Source organism: Carettochelys insculpta, chromosome 21, assembly GCF_033958435.1.
Source record: "Carettochelys insculpta isolate YL-2023 chromosome 21, ASM3395843v1, whole genome shotgun sequence".
NCBI lineage: Eukaryota > Metazoa > Chordata > Testudines > Carettochelyidae > Carettochelys > Carettochelys insculpta.
This window is the reverse complement of record NC_134157.1, coordinates 7,252,400-7,266,770: the sequence shown is the minus strand read 5'-3', so window position 1 is coordinate 7,266,770 and position 14,371 is coordinate 7,252,400. Positions and strand designations below refer to the sequence as shown.

General features: G+C 44.9%; 1 protein-coding gene across 1 annotated transcript in view; it reads left to right on the top strand.

The window, feature by feature from the left end:
* Positions 1-14,371, top strand: part of PAPPA (pappalysin 1) — a 248,149-nt gene that overhangs the window by 119,348 nt on the left and 114,430 nt on the right. The window contains exons 8-9 of the mRNA XM_075015238.1: positions 10,493-10,621; positions 12,205-12,296. Of these exons, the coding sequence (XP_074871339.1) occupies positions 10,493-10,621; positions 12,205-12,296 (221 nt within the window). The remainder of the gene's footprint in view (positions 1-10,492; positions 10,622-12,204; positions 12,297-14,371) is intronic.

Here is a 14,371-nt window from a genome sequence, read left to right as displayed (position 1 = left end):
CCTGCGAGCAAAGCCTGTGAGACCCTGGGCAAAATAAATGATTCAGGCTTGATCCTGTTCACTGTAGCCAAGGTTTATAAAAGCGATTAGCTGGGTTTTTTGTGGGGATGGGGAGCTACTTTAGACATCTTCTAGGGAATTGCTTATCAGGGAGCTAGTGCTCAGCACTTTTGAAAATCAGGCCTCTTTAGAGTGTCTCAACCTGGGCATCCAAAATGGTTAGCCATTACTATGCGTCTTAGTCTCTGAAGCTACATACAACAAACTGGTTCACTTGTTCAGAGCTTGTTTTTAAGTACAACCAGTTGCAAGTGTAATGACAATAGGAGAAGTTAGTTCACGACAGGGCTTTCACTGCATAGAGAGAGGCCAGTAGAAATAACTTTGGTCATTAAATCATTAAAGAACCACAGGCTGAACATCTCAACATTATGCATCGAGACTAAGGTTCAACACTGAGTAACTTGATGGCCCTTCCAAGCCCCAGTCTGCCTCCCAACTGGGTTGCTCATCTCTCAAACTAATGCACAGCAGTAGAATTGCTGATTACATAGTATATTTTCCTGATCTGCAGCTAGTTTTTTTCCAAACTGAAGAGGCATGCTGAAGTAATTTAGCTTCCAGAGACATTGGTGCTAGTTCAACTTATAACAAACCTCCTCCCTCTGCAGCTCCTGAGACCAGTGGAGCCCCCGCTAATTTTTTTCCATCCATGGGCAGAATAGATTTTGTGGCTATGGGTGGCTGTTGACACTGTGCTAATATGGTAGGTGGAAACTGAATTTCTTCCGGGGGCGGGGGGGGGGGGCTGCCCAAGCAGTCAGATGACTGGTAACACCACCTATGACTAACTTTCCAGGAACTTGTTACAATTAGCACCTTATAGACTAACAGATATTTTGGAGCATAAGCTTTCATGGGCAAAGACCTGCTTCATGAGATGCATGAGTGGGGGGTTCCAGAGGAGGGTTTAAAGAGGGAATCTTAGTCAAGGGGAGGGCCAGAGTTGACAAGGTCTGTTCAGTCATAGAGGATGTGGCCCATTAATGTGAACATCAAGAGAGGAGAAACTACTTTTGTAATTGGCCCCCACTCATGCATCTGACTAAGCGGGTCTTTGCCCACAAAAGCTTATGCTCCAAAATATCTGTTAGTCTATAAGGTACCACAGGACGTCTTGTTGTTTTTGAAGATGCAGACTAACTCAGCTACCCCTCTAATACTTGTTCTAATTAAGAAACCCTCACTTCTCAAATTAACATCATCACCTGACACTGTGCTGAGGAAATAGAACAGATTCCACCCACCCCCATCTCCATTAGGTGCTGGGCCCTTTAACCTAGGGACTTTGAAAAACTGAACTCCCATCTAAGATTTTGGACATCTAGTAGTTACTTTATCTTGGAATGTGTAACTTGACCCCATTAAGAAGCTCCAAAAGAAGCCTGCCATCTTTTAAGGAAAGATTTAAAAACGTGCTTATTTTGTTTGACTGTGAACTTAAAAATTGTGCTCCTGTGTTAAAAAGTTTGTTTAAAAAAACAAACAAAAATATCTTTTGTGACCTTGTCTGGAAAGCTTGGTTTGTTTGTTTTTTTTGTTAAACTTGCTACTGTTTTAAATTGGTACCAGGGCTAATACTTGAACAATTATATCAAAATCTGCTGGAGTTAATCAGTTGCATGCGTATAAGTTTGCTACTATAAAACCCTGTGGCTTCCACAAAGGAAGAAAATGATCTATTTAAAGGAAAAGTATCAGTAGTTTAATGTCCAAGTTAACTGCTAGAAATGTACGTGAAGCTCAATTTTCAGAATGAGGTTGCTATATTAAGGTGTTCATTACTGCATTTTGACCACTTGGAACGCCATCCATTGCTTACTGAAGGAATCTATCTGCTGATCTGAGCACCAAGTGTAGAAGGGACAAGGTTGAAATTAAACTTGTTGCCTCACTTTTTTTTTTTTTTTGTTACCCTAGTATAAATCTGGAGTGAAGTTCCTGAGATAAGTGGAGTTGCTCTGACTTTATTCCAGTGTAACTTACAGTAGAAACTGCATTGAAGTTGTCATTGTTGCCAGTGGTATACAAAAGTACATTACATGTGAACAACTGTTTCTAACTGATGTGATCAATGCTTTATTGTTAATATCTGGGACATCCTAGGTGAGACGTATAGGCTCCCTGGCACTGAGAAAGTGGGTAGGAGGCTGCTGTTAATGCAGTACTAGAAATATCTTGCCAAGACAGTTAGAAATTAAAGTTGGCTGAGGGCCTGGTCTAACGTCAACTGGAGTCAATGGAAAGGTCAGACTCTGGATAGCTAGAACCTCTTGGTGCTACAAAAGGTGCTGCACAAAGCATTCAGTTGAGATGACAACTAGAGGCATTCTTGTTATTTCCCCAGCTGCTGAGCTGATGAGTAGGGCATGTGCATCTCTTATATACTGCGCAGAAAACCACCCTCCATGTCAAATGGACAAACAGATTAGAATCCAAGGGTCAGCTCCAGTATTTCCTCCATTTTTGTCATCCATGGGTGTAACAAATTTTATGTGCATCAAGCCCTGTGTGAATGTGCACCACAAATAGAAACAGATGCTGCTCAGTGTGGGTAGCTGTGGGTGCCCTGTTCATCAGTTGAACAGCATCTCAATGTCTCCTGGGCAGCCACCCAAGCAATTAGCCCATGGGGAACACTGGTCAGCTCCTTAGTTGGTGGAAATGGAAAGAGTGCTGTTGACATCAATGGAGTTAGGACAATTTATGCCAGCTGAAGATCTGGACCCAAATGTGGATTGTTGGCGTTCAGAGTAAGGCACCCAGGAATGAGGTAAAAGGCAAATGGGTGAGACAAATTAATGTTGCTCATATTAGACAAAAATGCTTCTGAGACTTTGTACATATATTTGTGGGGGAAGAAGTCAGCTACATTGCACTCTGCCACAGGCTACACTAGCCCAGAAGACTGACCTGCTCAGGATCAACCTTGCGGGGTTCGATTTTGTGCCTCTACATGGGATGTGCAAAATTGACCTCTCAGGGATCACAGTCAACCCCTGTACTCTCCCATCAACCTTGTTGAATAAGGACACCCAAGTAAGCCAAACGTAAATAGATCGATTCTAGCTACACAATTGCAGTAGCTAGAATTGCGTATCTGCAGTTGACTTACTTTGCCTCGCGTAGACATAGCCTAAATAAGTGCAACCCTAAGAGGGGAGATTAGAACCCCTTCTTGGGAGACAGGAGATGTGACTGGTAAGAAGGATACAACATTTTCATGGCCAAAAGGTGCAAGTGGAGGCAGTTTGCTATGGAAGGTTTTGCAATTCTCAGCTCTCTGGAAGGAACAGTGCAGAGAAACAAGCTGGGTACTGGAATGAGTGAGTTTTCATCTTCTTTTATGAAATGGCAACAACCTAAATTGCAGATATTGTTCTGCACACAAAAATAACTGCCTGTCACGCATAAACCTCACATGTTGTCAAGTCTGCAGTAGAGGTACTTGGCAGTGCTTGGCAGGACTTTCCCCCAAAGATTGAGGGCTGGTGCAGCTGGGTACACTTGTGGTCTGCAGACATCTGCCCATGCTCGTGAATGGTTTATAAACACCAACTGATGGCGATCAGGTTGCAAACAAGCCCTCGTCCTCTGCCCACTGGTCTTCCAAGAGGTGTACCACCAACTCTGGGACCCTCTCCAACCAGCATATGTTTGCTATATTTAGGGTGCTGTGTGGCCTGTCTAATCCTGGCGTGTTCCCTCCTGATATCAGAGAGAGATGTGTGGCTGTTCTGCTCCCCAGGCTGGTTTGTTTTGGGAGTGAGGGCAAAAGATGCCTTATGTGGTTTTGACTTCCCTCAGTACTTTCAGTGTTTTAGGGTGAGGACCAATCTCTCTCCCTCCACCTCTTCTTCCTGCTCTCTATTCCCACTTCCACACTGGCTTTCGATGGAGCATAGCACTCCATAACCCTCAGGGTAATTAGTATGGAGACCCCTTTGGCTCCATAGCAAGCATGTGCTGGGGATTATAGATTGGGGGCAGGAGACTCAATGTCATCTGAGTGCATTTAGTTGGGACTCAGGAGAGAGGATTATGTGCCTCATTTTGCCACTGAGCTGCTCTGGGGTCTTGATCAAGTCACCTCAAAGCTCAGTGCCTCTATTTTCCAACTTAACCCTTGTGTCACTTGTCTATTTCAATTCTACACTCTTCAGGGAGGGGAGGACTGTCTCTGTGTGGCACCCAGCACCATGGGGCCCTTATCAGTGTTCCTTATCAGCTGCGTGCTTGTGCGGCTACTCAAGAGCAATTCAGATACAACCCAGAAGATTAGCAGAGTGCCCGCAGTTGGGACATCCACACATGCCTCGATGCTCTCCTGGGTGAATCTCAGCCCAAACTGAAACTGTATTCCTCCTTGCCATTCTGTGAAACTCTTCATCCATTCAGGAGATTCTCCATTAGTGTAGCGAGAATCGATGTATCAGAATCGACTTTCTTACCTAGCGTAGATTGGCACTCTTCAGGCTCATGCCAATAACCCTTACTCCTTGCAATAACATGGAGTACCAGGGCCAATGGCCAAGCCCAGACAGATTGATTTTACCATGTCTTAACACACGCAGCAAAATTGATCTCCACAAATTGACCCCAACGTGGTCGATCATCATTTAAGTGTAGACTCACCCTGAGTTTCAGGCAGAGATCCAGGGTAAAATCCATCCTGTCATAGCCTGTCTCTGCTCCAGAGGGAGCACTGCCAGGGCCTGTCAGGTTTATTTAATCCCACCACTAACTTGTTTTATTCTTGCAGTAAAAGCCACAGAGTGGAGCATAAACCCAGTCCTGCCATAAGGACCTAGCCTGTCTTCCACCCAGAGAGGGGGAGAGAGTGAGACAGAGAGGGGGACAGATCTCAGCAGCAACCTCCTTGGCATTCTTTTCTCCTAAATCAACTTTGTGCCAAGGAGAGAGGCGGGAGGCTTGTTTTGAGGCCCTTGCACCTGCCATGTCACTTGGCTTATCCAAACAGCTACAGAGCTGACGGCAGCTGAAATAATAGACAAGTGCAAGAATGCGAGATTTTTGACGTCCTTCTTTTGTTTACAAAATCCTACCCCCCTCCCATCTTCAAAATCAGACAGGAATTCTCTTCATTGTCTTCTCCCATGCCTCTCATACCATTTTTTATTTAAAAGAAGGAAAGAGAGTGCATACAAAAAGGGAAAAAAAGAGCTCCAAAGTGTCCTAAAGTGACCTCTCGCCTGGTCCTGTCTGTTATAGGAAGAGCTTTTGTAAGCATCATGAGACACGGGAGCATGAAAAGCCACAGTGGCACTTCTTAGGTGCTCTTCCTGCTGCAGTGGAAGTAAACCTGAAAGACCTTAATTCTGAGCACATTTAAAGAAAGGAAGGGGCACCTCTCAGTAATCCAGGAGCACACTTGACCACAGAAAAAGAAACAGCTGATTCATTGAACCTAGTTGCTTGCCTGCAAAGCATCGTATGTAAGCTACAGAGCTCCCTCAATTCTCATGGACTTAAGTAAGACCTAGCACGTGAACTTGGGCAAAGCTCTTCTCCCTGTGCCTCTGTTTTCCCTCATGTCACTTTGTCGGTCTTGCCTATTTAGATGGTACATTCTTTGGGAGAGGGACTGTCTCTCCCTTTGGGTTTGCACAGTGCCTGGCACAGTGGTGCCTGGATCCCAGTTGGAGCTGTTACTGTACTACAGATAATGAATAATAGTCACATTAATCAAGAGGAGCAGTGCAGATTTATCTAAGTTCTCCTGCTAACAAACCATAAGGGAAGGAGGAATTTAGTCTCTTATGAGTAAGTTTTTAAAGGTGCCCAACTTCCATTACATCTCATCCTACCTTCATGCCAGTTTGTGACCAGAGACTTACTTCCATGGAAGCTAATGTTAAAAACTGCTATTGGTCTCAGTCAGGGTTAGACCTCCTGTTACCTCTTGTCACAGCTTTTGTGACAGTTGGATCTTTCCAAGCTGGACTGAGACCCACCACCTTGATTCACCCTGAGCACATCTCACTCATTCATGTAATGTGCACTGTAAGGACCTTGAGACTGTTGACCAAAGCAGAGGACAGGCATAACAAATATGAACATGGCAGGAATTTCAAAATGGTATGAAAAGGGTTCCTTGCCTGGGCTCAGGTTTTCATTATACAAGACAGCCACTTGGTAGACGTAATTAAAGTGCCAAAATGCTGGGCAGCTCCACATCTGTGGAGAACTGCGGTGGAACAAGAGGAGATCTTCAGCATTCAGGCTTTGTGACCATAGTTGTCCCATCTGGGAGCAGTTGGTCCAAGGTATAGTTGACTGCTGCCAGCTGGATTCTTGCTTTGATAGGCTAGGCTTAGTTGCAAAGGAAGAAAATCGAGGGCACAGACGTTGGAGGAAAGCAAGTGTTCATCTGGGACATGTGGAAGGAAGGACTCTTCTGTGGTGAAGGGAGGACTGAAAGAAAGCATCTGTTCAGGGAACAAAATCTTTGGGAGAGCAGGACCCAAACTGTCAGGAGACAAAGTCCTCATTTAAGAACAAATAACACCTGGGCTTACTTGGGAACCTCTAAGGTGCTGAGAATGCAGAGATTTCCTTCACCCCTTCCATGCTCCCTGGCAGCTGGAATTTTGTTGCAAGCACTTCAGACATTAGGATGCAGTGCCTCTCCACTTTGTCCTTAAATGATCAGAGCATGCAGCTAACCTTCCTTGTAGCATTCATTATGTTATGGAAATTCATGCTCTCTGGGGGTACAAGGTGGGATGGGCTCTGAGATTTCAGTTGCGTGACAAAGGGGGAACCATATAGCTAAAAAAACCTATCTATCTATCTATCTATCTATCTATCTATCATGTTAGTAGAAGCACTTTGGCCCTTGTAGAGTGAAGAAAGGGTGCAGGGAGCTGCTTTTCCCAAGTATAAGCAAACAGGAGACATCTAGAAGGGAGTTGATTTCATTTGCAAAATAAGAAGAGCAGGTAGATTTGTTGGCTAAATGTTCTTGGCTAAAGGAACTGAATACCCTAACAGGGATGCCTAGGCTTCAGGAGACTGCACTGCAGCTTTAAAACCCACAAACCTGATGACACCTCCACTTGGCTCCCACCATGCTCGTAGCTTCATGGAGCCCTTTGAAAGTTATTGGAATACTCTGGCTGAAACAAAAACAACCACGGTGGCTGAGAAGGTCACTTCTGAGAGGCAAAGCAAAAAATTAACTCATCTGCCCACCCTCCCCCCAAGAACGAGAAGATCTCTGTCTCCCAGTCTCCAAAAACCTCCCTTGCTGCCGGGGAGAGGAAAAAGCAGCCCTTTGTGGCATTTCCCATACTGTAGTCTAGCTCCTCTGAACAGAGGGCTTGAGTCAGTACTTTTCAGGCATCATGCCTCCCCACCGAGCGGAAGCCAAAGTGATCAATACCCTTTACTCAGTTCTGGAAAAGGTCATTAAAAGACCATAGGTATAAATTTGAAAGAGCAGTTTCTCATATCCTTAATATTAAAGATGCTCTTCAGAATTGCTTCCTTAAGTACCATCATGTGAAACAACCATGCATCAGAGCTGCTTGACAGAGGAGCGGAAAGTGTGCATTATCACTATTGCTGTCCCATCGGATCGGTGGGAAGGCAGAAGGAAAAATAAATGGTCAAAATCTTACTTATATCAATGCCCAGAATAAAAGCTTGTGTTGACCTTGCCAGAGGCACATGCTCGAATGTCCACCTGAGTGCTCGTTAACCTACCTGATACACAGAGGAAAATGCAAGGGCATTTCTCTGTCATTCTTTTGTTAATCTGCTTTTCTATATGTGCACTACACTTATCACCACAGCTTTGTACATTACTGCCCTACATACACATGTATATCCACTTTGGAACACTCAGGTTTCTCTCCAAGTTTGACATGCTAAAGGATTACCAGAGCATTAAACAGCCACACACAGATTGTGACAAACAGCAGTGGACGAGTTAATGTAACCTAAGGCTCAGTTGGGAGATTCTGAAATGCCACTCTTGGTAAGCCAAACCAACTATGCGATTTACTATTAATTGAAAAACATTTGGTATGATTAGTTCTCAAGTCCTAAGACATGTGAGTTAAAAAAGGCCAGATCTACAGTTCAAAATTATATCAGCATAGCAGCATCAGTAGAGATGGGGCAGGGGTGGGGGCACTCAGAAAAACAAACAAAACCCAACATTGCTATGTCAACAAAATGTTTTGCCTACAAAAATGTATGCTACGTAAAGCTGTTAGTCTTTAAGGTACAACAGAAATCCTCCTTTTTGCAAATACAGACTAACTCCGCTGCCCCTCTGATACATGTCGCTCTTTCTCTGGAGCTACGTTTACACTGCAGAGTTTTGTCGACAAGAGTGATCGATCGTCCACACTAAAAATGCGTTCTGTCAACAGTAAATCGACAGAACATGGCACTTTTGTCTACAGACTTCTGCCTGTCCCCCACAAGGCACAACGCCTTTCTCGACAGAATCCATTGACAGAAAAAGCCTTTTGCATGCTCCGGGGGGCCCTCTGCTGTGCTTCTGGTTGGCCACCCTGTTGAGAGAGTGGCCAGGCAGTCCAGCTGCTCTCTGTTGACAGAGTGGATCACTTTTCTGATCCACTTTCCTGTGTGGCTGCAATCTGTAGACAGAAGTTTTGTCAGAAGATACTTTATGATAGGAACGTCTGTTGATAGATCACTCTAGTGCACTCTAGTGTAGACATAGACTCAGTGTATGGTCTAATGGGCTATGCAGGCATTGCTATACTGACATGGGCTCCACAGTGTAAACATAGTCTTAGAGTTTGTAGCCCAGGTGTTGCTCCACCTCAGGAACATCTGTATGCAGCATCTGCTTGTTGTATCCACTCAAAAGGGTCACCTGAAGTGGCCCACTATCCCATTCTCCATCCTCCATGGATCAGTCTAATCTAGTCTTTAGATGGAAATGCTACATCTGCCTTTGACCACAGCAGCAGCTGACCAATTGAATTTTCTTGGGCAAATTATTCAGGTAGGGAGGCTTCTGAAGCATGCTAGAAGTCGTATGCAGAGAAGATCTCTCTGAAAGGGCTGGGGCAATGGAAATAGGGAAGAAGATTGGTTTTGCACTCAAGGCACAGTCCTGGAGCCCAAGAGAGCTGTGTTCAGTTCCTGGCTCAGCTGCCCAATTCTTTTGTGACCTTGGTCAAACTGTTTAATCTTTCTGTGCCTAAGGAGTGGTTATACAGTCCCTCATTCTCCACATAGGACCAGGAGGTGTTGCAGTAGAGAAACCTCCTTTATGCCTCCATCACTATAGCTAGAGTGTAAGAATCACTTGCTCTGATGGGAGCCATCTGTTGTCAGATCATTTTCCACATGTGGGTAGCAGATTGCAGTTGGAAAACTCTCCCGCCTCATTTTGTAACTGGTGGCTGGATTAAGCCAGAGCACACTGGGATAAAATAACCCAGCAGTCATTCTTCCCTGACAAACACGTAACACTCTCTGCATTAATTCTCGCCATGCGGTCCTTGACCACATAATTATGCACACTCAGTCCTTCCTCCTTATGAACTTTCCTTTCCAGTCTTTAGGTCATTTTCATGCACACACCCAATGCTTTGCAGCCTATTAGCTCATACCCCAATCCTCACCTATGCTTAATTTCTTACCAGTCCCACTATGTGATACTTTAGGGTCAATTTCCCATCCCATAGTTAAACAAACATGAATTTTTTAAATCATTGTTTTCCTATGGAATTTCTATTGTTTCAAACTTTTCCTTTGTGGAGTGTGTTTTCAGCTTGTTTACCCATGCGACTATGTGTGCACATAGAAAACACACATACATATAGGCTACAGGCTGCTCTTAGATACAGGAACATTCAACGGTCAGTAGGAAGTGCATGTGTGCCCACGAGTGTGTGAAATATGTCAAATGCCACTCTGGGTTTTCAAACTCTCAAACAGTAGCACATTTACTTTGCTGAAATTGCTCTGCAGTTATCACAGCTGCCTGAACTATTAGCTTGAAAATGATCTTTGTGAGGTGTTTGGACCCTTTCTTGGTTAGTAGAGCCCAGGCAAAATTATCCTTAATAATCTACATCCAAAACTGCCCCCATGGTTTTATACCCACAAAATCAGCTGAAGGGGCTGATCTGAGGAATGAGGTAAGTCCTGGAGTTCAGAGCTGAAGTTAGCCAGATTTCTGCTTGCTCTTGCGTTGAACCCAAAAGAATGCAGGCCCAGATTACTCCCACAAAAAGGAGGGTGCCTTTCTGAAAACTAGTCCCCTGTAATCCTATTCAAGTGACTCTGGAATGTTCTAGGAGCCTGATTGAATTGAGGACATTTTCTGAGAAGCCCAACCCTGTGTCAGCACCCCCTTCTCTGACCTTAGTTACTGACTGTACTGTGTCGCTCACTTGTCATTTCCTGTCTTGTGTTGTAGGGAGTTGAGTGATAGCATCGTGTATACGTACCAGGTTGCCGTGATTTCAGGGACAGAGGAGAGTGAACCCTCCCCTGCAACTCTGTATACTCATGGAAGTGGATACTGTGGAGATGGGATTATCCAAAAGTAAGTGTGGAACGAGCAAATAGATACAGCAGTGCTGCTTCCATTGATGGAGAGATTGGGTTTAGAAAGGAAATTACTGCCCGTCACACATAATAACTACAGCTATTGTCTCTGACCACCTGATATCCCCATAGCCTGCGCAAACTCTCAGAGGTAGGGAGACAAGGATCCACATTGCTGATTATTACTAAGATGATAACATTTAATTGGAACTTAGTTAGGTCCTGTCGTCCTGACACCTTTATGTATATATATAAATTTCTTAGTGTTAATTGCTGACAAAAAAGAAATGTTCACAGCATCTCCAGTGCTGTCATTAAGTGCGAAATCCCAGGCGGGCTGGCGGTTGATGGACAGCCTATCTAGCTGGCACATGGGAGGCCAGGTTTCCAGGGCAACCTCAGCACGAGGATGCTCTGCAGGCCACTGGAGCTGGGATGCATTTGGCGGTGACAGATTTGGACTCCCAGGGAGAGTGTTAGGCATTGCAGGTTCTCCGTCAACGCCTCCCACTCCTTGCCTGCTGATCAAAAGGCCACACACAATTGTTTATTTTTACCATATTGAATTTATAGCCCTAGTGCCACCTGCTCAGATATCTCCCAGTGATTGAACGGGTTGTAGTTGATTAATGACAGAATTAATAACAAACTCAGGTCCAGTCCTGCAAACACTGTTCCTGGGAATTGGAGCTTCCCGCCAAAACAAGGTAACCACTTCTGGTGTCAAGCAGTGGGCCTGGCAGGTATATTGGGCCCTAAAGACGATTTGTGCAAACTAAAACTAACCAAACCATTGATACATCTGGGGTAGTTGGGAGGAGAAAGAGCTATCAGTTCTACTTTGCGAAGCCACTTCTCAGACTGCAAGGTGTGTTGCATATTCTCTGGATATCAGTTGTGGCTTTGCTGCCGGTTTTGAGTAAGGGGTAGCACATACTTGTACTGCTCCACAAGCAGACCAGCAACCAGATTGTGTCTCAGTCTAGTCCTTCATTGCCCCACTTGCTCTTGTGGGGTTTCTGGTGGGAGAGAGTCACTGATGCCAGAGCTGTTTGTGGTTCAGGTTGCTTTCCCCTTGCTGTTTACTGGCATTGGCTGGTGACTGGTGGGAGCAGACCCAGGATTCCACCCACTCTCAGCTGAGAGCTCTCCATCAGATACTGCTACCTATGATACAGGCACATGGAGGACACTTTCACCTCCTTGTTCCCAGGTGCACTACCAGATCCCTTTCAGCTAGAGCATGAACTGCTTCCAGACTTCCTGTCATTCCAGGCTCCCCTCTGATCCCATAGATGTTCTTTCCCCCATCCGCTGAGTCCTCACAAGCAACCATAAAGGAAAGAGCTCATGTCCTATCCAGGAAGCAGTAGTGCCACCTACCTCTGAGGGAATGGGGGGAGCAGTCTTGTACCCCACAACTGTAAAAGCTGAGGGGATGGAGGCGAGAGAACAGGTGTTTTGAGGGCCAGCATGCAATGGCACGTATCACAGCACTGAATTAAGCTTCTCCAGGTTATGAGAGCTCTGAGAAATGCAGCTGTTTTCCATCTGATTTCTTGTTTTGTCTCCTGCCTGCAGAGATCTGGGGGAAGAATGTGATGACATGAATAAGATCAATGGTGATGGCTGCTCCCTCTTTTGTCAGCAGGAACTATCCTTTAATTGCCTTGGTAAGTCTGGTCTGGAGCCCCTTCTGCCCAGTGTGGGCAGCTCCCCTGTGCAGGGAGCAAGTAAAACCTAAACAGCAACTCAGTGACCTCAGAAGGGTTGCCAAAGAGAAAAATGGGGCTGGAAGGTACGTGTCCCTTCCCAGGTGCTTGTCATTTGGATAGGAAATTGGTTCTGGTGGTTTTGTACCTGGCTTGGATTTTCATCCAGGTTGGGGCCCAAACTCAAGCCCATTGAAGTCAGTGGGTGGCTTTCCATTCCTTGCCATAGGTTTTGGATCGGGCTGGGTGAGAGGCTATGAACTGATCCCCTCTGGTAAAAAGAAGGAGGGGAAGGGGAAAGGAGCTGGAACAGAAGCAACCCCAGCTAAGATCACACCTGCTTTCAGATGCAAATCAATATCTGAGGATCAAAGGTCCAGCTAATCCCCTTTTTTCAGAGGTGAAAACTCCTTAATCAGATTTTGTTTGCAAGCCTGCTTCAGCCTGATTAGCAGGAAATGTAAACACAATGGCCAGAAGGTGTTCCAGCTATCTGGGGACTGCAGGGTTGTGGTGGTGAGCTTAACATATTTATTAAATCCTGGAGGTGAGGAGGGGGCAGAGAAGGGCAACTGAGGGCCCATGTACACTGCATCTTATGTGTGTGTCTTTGTCCACACTACAGCTTATGGCAGTGTAACTTATGTCACTTAGTGGTGTCAGTAAGTCACCCCCAAGGGATACAATTTACACCAACATTGGGCTGTCCATGCCAATGCTTATGGCCATGTGAGAGCTCCCACCAATCCAGCTGCCGCCGCTCCAGAGGTGGTGATGTTATGCTAACCGAAGAGCTCTATCCCATCAGCATACACTGTCTTCACCAGCTGTGCTTCAGTGACACAGCTGCGCCACTACGGTGCAGTATGTTTGGATGTGCCCTCACTGCTCTATGTTAAAGAATCTTGTTATTGCCTAAGTCAGGGACAGACCTCAGTGGTTGTTTGCTTCTTGAACTAAACAGACTTCTAGAAGCTGCAGAGTCAGACTGAAGATCACAAGAGAAGGTGCCTATGCAGGTGATGTCCTGCAGTTCCATAACTGGTCCTGCCTGGATAGACTGAGCAATCTATCTAACCATAGTCTATCTAACCCACTTAAGATCCAAGACACTGATTCAGTAATACTCAGGTGCATGTGTAACTTTAAGCACATAAATAACCCATTGAAGTCAATGCAAATACTTTTGTGTTCAATGCGGCTACTCGCGTGCTTGATGTTATGCATAGGTTAGACTCTGTTGCTGAACCAGGGGCTTGTGCATGGCATTTTGACACTTCTTGTTTAAAGGGGATGTGAAACAACTTCTTATCCAAACCTTTTCAGAGTTCCAAAAAGTTTATTTTCAGGCAGGTATCTGTGTTAGTCTGTTTAGTTTCAACATTTTTATAGCTCAGTGGTTTGAGCATTGGCCTGCTAAACCCAGGGTTCTGAGCTCAATCCTTGAGGAGGCCATTCATGGATTGAGGCAAATAGATGTCAGGGATGGTGCTTGGTCCTGCCAAGGGGGCAGGGGACTGGACTAGATGACCTCCCGAGGTCCCTTCCAGCTCTAGGAGATGTGTGTATCCCAGTCCTATGGTTCATCTCAAGGAATTCTAGTACAGTATGTAAAAATTCTGTCCTGTATCACTAAAGACAAAAAAAAAAATTAAAACACAAGAAAAATCCATTTTTGCAACTTGAAGTATTTTTCATTCTTACTGCTGTGTTTGTTTGGTGTTTTCGGCTGGATTTGGAGGGATTGTTATTTAGGCAGAGTTAGTTTACAAAGCAGACATAGAGTAATTCAATTTTCATAAGCAGGTGCAGAGTTTAAGCTCGTGTTTTCCCTAGGTTCTCATTTAAAAAAATCAAAATAGAACCCAGTTGGTGAAATCTTTAGTATGTGGATTCAGTAAGAGGTTGAGTGAAATTCACAGATATCTACAAAAAGACACCAATTAGCTTCCATGGGCTCTGGATTACCAGTGATGAGCGTCTAGACAAACACAATACTGGTCTACCAACCAGACAGACATATTTTAACACAAAAT